Source organism: Charadrius vociferus, unplaced genomic scaffold, assembly GCF_000708025.1.
Source record: "Charadrius vociferus isolate BGI_N301 unplaced genomic scaffold, ASM70802v2 scaffold260, whole genome shotgun sequence".
Lineage (NCBI taxonomy): Eukaryota > Metazoa > Chordata > Aves > Charadriiformes > Charadriidae > Charadrius > Charadrius vociferus.
Window position 1 is genome coordinate 26,199 of NW_009646410.1, and position 4,799 is coordinate 30,997.

Here is a 4,799-nt window from a genome sequence, read left to right on the forward strand (position 1 = left end):
GCGGCCAGCCCCCCCCGGCCTCTCACCCCCCAAGGTCACCCCGTTTGCTCGCTCGTGTGCATGCCCCCCTCCCCGCGCCGTCTCCGCTCCCACCTTCACCATGTGCCTTCTGGTCTCTCCTGGCCACGCAGCGCCGTGCCGGACTCCTGCCCCATTAACATTGAGGAATAGGTATGAGACCCCCAGAGCCTGCGCCCGCCTCGCGCCCCATCATCCCGGGTGGGGGGAATCGGCGCTGGGTTGGCACTCCTCGTCCTGGCGTTGCTGGCGGTCCCCTCGCTGTCCTGGCCGGGGTGACATCCCTTAGTGCCAAACCTGCAGCCCCCACAGGGCATCCGCATGTGCCCTCTAGCTGGGCATGGGGCGGAGGGGGGCAGAGCCCCCAGAGCCTGCGCCCGCCTCGCGCCCCATCATCCCGGGTGGGGGGAATCGGCGCTGGGTTGGCACTCCTCGTCCTGGCGTTGCTGGCGGTCCCCTCGCTGTCCTGGCCGGGGTGACATCCCTTAGTGCCAAACCTGCAGCCCCCACAGGGCATCCGCATGTGCCCTCTAGCTGGGCATGGGGCGGAGGGGGGCAGAGGCAGCCCCCTTCCATTTGGGTTATTAGAAGCTTGCCGTGGTACGCAGTGCTTCCCGTTTGCCCCTCAGCATTCCTGAGAAATCGGGGGTTTAAGGGTCTCCCCCAGCCCGGAGAGGTAAGTGCAGGTACTCACCAGCCCTCGCTGCAGCCAAAACCCTAAAGGGGGGCCAGGGGAGGTGGGTGTTATTTGGGGAGACTAATTTGCATTCCCCATGGAAAGATGAGCCGAGCGTGCCGGTGGGCTTTGGGAGCCCCTAACCCCCCCATTTTCTCTCTCCTCCCCAACCCCCCAGGCCCGGAGGCAGCCAACAACAACGTGCGGCTCCTGCGGTAGGTGCCCTGGCCCCGCTGCCCCCCCGGCACCCCAGCCCTGGAGCAGGCAGCGGCCGCCCTGCCCGTGTGAGGGCTCAGCCTCAGCGGGGGCACGTACCCCCCCTGCCCACCCGGAGGGACCCGGGCACCGCGGGCATCGCCACCTCCATCCCTTGGCTGTAGCGGGACTGATTTTCAAAAGAAAAGATGGTAACCTCGACTTGTCCTCCCTGGCCCCCCTCTGCGGGGGGGGCGGGGGCCAAGAGCCGCGTCACCTTGGAGCCCCCCATCAGCACTTTCCCGTCCTCCAGCCCCGATAGGGACAGGCTGGGGGCCCCTCCTGCCATCACACATCTCCGGGGCTCCTCTCCTCCAGCTTGCAGAGCAGCGCCCAGTCGGATGGGATGGGGTCACCCCATAAGGGGGGTCCTGAGATGTGGCCGGAGGGGAACGATGGGGTGAGGGTGCCCAGGGGTGTGGGTTAAGGATGGGGCATTGGCATCCTCGATGCATGAGCTGGTGACCTTCATGGGGGGCCAGCCCCCCCAAGGTTTGCTGGCCCGTGCCCCTTGCCATGCTGTGGGATGTCCCCATGCCATGCCATGGACTGTCCCCATTAATGCACTGGCGGTGATGGTGCTCCCCCCCTGCCGCACTTTGTAGCAGGGGATGGATGAGCGTGTGGGAGCTGCCCCCCCACCACTCCATCCCCATCCCTCCGGCCAGCGCTGGCTGATGGCATAAGCGGGTTTTGCTCAAGGGGACAGGCACAGAGGGACATCGATTGGACAGGGACAGCCACAGACCTCGGGGACCTGATGGGGCCATTGGCAGAGACCAGGCTCCACTCCAGAGAGCATCAGGGACAGTCAGGAGCCGTTTTGGGGAGCATCAGGCCCAGCATCCCAATCTAGCGAGCTCTGGAGCTGTTTGGGCCAGCCTGGGGAGGGCAGGCTGAGCCCTCCCTTTTCCCCCGCCTGGTTTTCTCACTAGCGTGAGCCGGAGGAGAGCCCCCAGCACGGATGTGATAGCAAAGGCCGTCTCCTCCTTGCAGGAAAAAAACATGTTTTGGAGCTACCTTAGGACAGAGACGTTCATACAGTGAAAGCAGCGTCCCGCAGCGGCTGCAGGGTGTGTGCAGGGAGCAGGTCCCCACGGCGGAGCATGGGCTATGCCAATGGCCATGGCTCCTAAAGGGGGATAAAGCCCTTTTTGGGGCCAGGGGGATGTTTTCTCCACCTCCAGACAGCCAGGGCCTCAGTAGCTGCTTGCTCGGGGGGGTCGGTGTCAGCCACCCTGCTGCTTCCTCCTCCGGGTTCCCTCCACCCTGCCGTGTCTCCCTTCCTCTCAATAGCTCCCAAATTTCTCCCTGGGAACCTGGGGCTGGGCGTGCTTGATGGTGGTGGGTTGGTGGGGTGGTGACATCTCCAAACTGCCATCCCATGGGATGGGAGCTGCTAGCAGCAGAGAGGGCTGGAGCAGCAGGGGACAAGCCTTGTGCCCTGCTGAGGGACACGCTGCCATGGTGGGGCTACCCACAGGTTTGGGCGTCCTGGCCCCAAGGGAGCCACACCAGCACCATGCTGGGCACAGGGAGAGCTTTGGGGGTTCACCGTCATGCTGAGCTGAGAAAACCAGGGGGGTGGTAGGAGGCTGGCTGCTCCCGCACCCTCAGGCATGGGCAGGAGAGGGAAAAATCAGGCTGGTGCTCCAAGGGTGGCTCGTCTGTCGAAGCCCACCCTTCCTCACAGCTTCAAAGGGGACGAGAGCTCTCCAGTCCTGGCCAGGCACCACGACGTAGGGCTGCGACAGTGCTTGTGGCTGCCTGCAGGTCAGGGCAGAACAGGCAGGTCCTTCCTCAGGAGGGTCCCGGGAGGTGACCGAGAGGGTTTTCCCTTTGAGCTGTGTGTCCCCGAAGCTGCAGGAGCAGCCAGGTGAGCTCATGGGGTGGCTGCAGACCAGGGTGGCTGCTGGTGAGCACATGGCAATGGGGAGAAACAGGGAAGATGCTGCGGCCGAGCAGCGCGGTGCTGCCATAGTGCAAGAAAAGTGGCACCGTCGTGGCACAGGAGAGATGGGATTTTGGTGTGGGTGACCCCAGCGCCGTCCTCAGCCACCCAGAAGGGATGAGGGGCGGACAGGAGCTGCCAGTGCTGGCAGCGTGGGGTGAAAGGCAACGGCCCCTTATCTCACGGGGCAGCCCCTTGTTCCAGTGATCCACGTGTCAGGGATTTAAGGAAGGAAACCAGATTGCTGCTTATGACTTTGCTTTGAGCATGTTTTGGATTTTAAGAGTATGTTTAATAAAGGGTATCTTATGTCGACAAAGCGTCCGGAGTCATTCCGTGGTTGTAAGGTGAGGGCAGTCGAGGTCTTGGGGGCGTGGTGGATGAAAACCCTTTTTGGCTGTGAGTGTCCCCCCACCCATCACCCAGGCACCTCCCCAAAACCAGCCCAGCTGCTTCAGGTCTTCTAAACACTTCCCAAGGTCCCCTTCTAACCCACATTACCCGACCATCCTAAATCCTGCCTCCTCTGAGACCTGCTGGGATGGAGAAGGTGCAAATGCAAACCAAACCTCTGCAGAAGAACCCAGCCTGGGGTAGTGGCATCTCCCTGGCATGGCCAGGCAGGTGGCACAAGCTCAGCGTCCCCTGGCACTGCTGGGACGGATGAGGACACCCAGAGGGGACCTTTCTTTGGAGGAGAAGAGGAGCACTGAGGAGCTGGGTGCTCGTGCAGGGGAAATCCCTCCAGCGCTGGGGAAGAAAACCCGTGCTGGGAGCTGATGCGTTGAAGGTGAGGAAGGCTATAAGGGGGGGTTGTAATTTGGTTTTAATGGAGGGGGCTGATGCACGGTGGGGGGCAGCACCTTGCAGCTGTGAGTGGAGAGAGGGCTCGTGGATGGCCGGATCCTGCAAAGAGGTGGAAGAACTGAGACCTGAAGTGCTTTGCCCCAGGTTTGGGAAAGCCCAGGGCTGCGCTGGCAACTCAAGCTCCCGCTGCCTTCTCAAGCTCCTGCTGCCTTCAGGTGTGTTTTGCAGGGGCAGGTCCCGCTCTGGAGGGAGCTGACCCATTAGAAGGGAAGAAAATTGAGGTTTGGGGTTGTTTTCTGGGTATCGGTCCACTGAAAAGCAAAATAGAAATTTCTGCTCCCCTGTGAGCTGCCTCCTCCCTCCTCCACACCCAGTCCCAGCACTCATCACCTCCCAACCTCTGGGGATGGACACGAGCAATGGGGCACCTGTCTGTGTGCTGGAGAGAGGATTTGACCCCCCCAACTTGTCTCATCCAAATCCCTGGGGATCTTGGTGGGACAATCCCTCACTGTGCACACCACTTCAGGCAGCAGCGACCCTCGAGAGAGGGTCCGGCCACTTACCTGCCCCCTGCTCTCAAATGTTCTTCCCCTGTGGGGCAGGCACAGGAGGAGTGCTCGGTGTTTAAACCTCCCCAAGACACCCCGAAGCCCACCGCTCCCCCAAAAGGCAGGGCTTGCGATGTGGGGTGAACAAAAACACGATCCCCTTGGGTTTCACAACTGCTCTCAGCGCCCTTGGTTGGGGAGCAGGGGAGGGCCTTCACTGGTGTCTGTTAAAGCCTGGCAGTGGGGGGGTCGGGGATTTCTTATAGCGACATAGGGCTGTAATCCTTTTAATTACATAAAGGCAGACCCCAACAAAAACACGATCCCCTTGGGTTTCACAACTGCTCTCAGCGCCCTTGGTTGGGGAGCAGGGGAGGGCCTTCACTGGTGTCTGTTAAAGCCTGGCAGTGGGGGGGTCGGGGATTTCTTATAGCGACATAGGGCTGTAATCCTTTTAATTACATAAAGGCAGACCCCACTTTTTAATTTGGGGCATCTACCAGCACCCCTTCCCCCTGCAGCTTTGCCCTAACTGCTGTGG

At 61.5% G+C, this 4,799-nt stretch overlaps 1 protein-coding gene across 1 annotated transcript in view; it reads left to right on the forward strand.

Annotated features, from left to right (window-relative positions):
- Window positions 1–171, forward strand: part of RNF157 (ring finger protein 157) — a 16,166-nt gene extending 15,995 nt beyond the window's left edge. Inside the window, exon 17 of the mRNA XM_009895657.1 lies at window positions 132–171. Within this exon, the coding sequence (XP_009893959.1) occupies window positions 132–171 (40 nt within the window). The remainder of the gene's footprint in view (window positions 1–131) is intronic.
- Window positions 172–4,799: the final 4,628 nt, after the last annotated feature.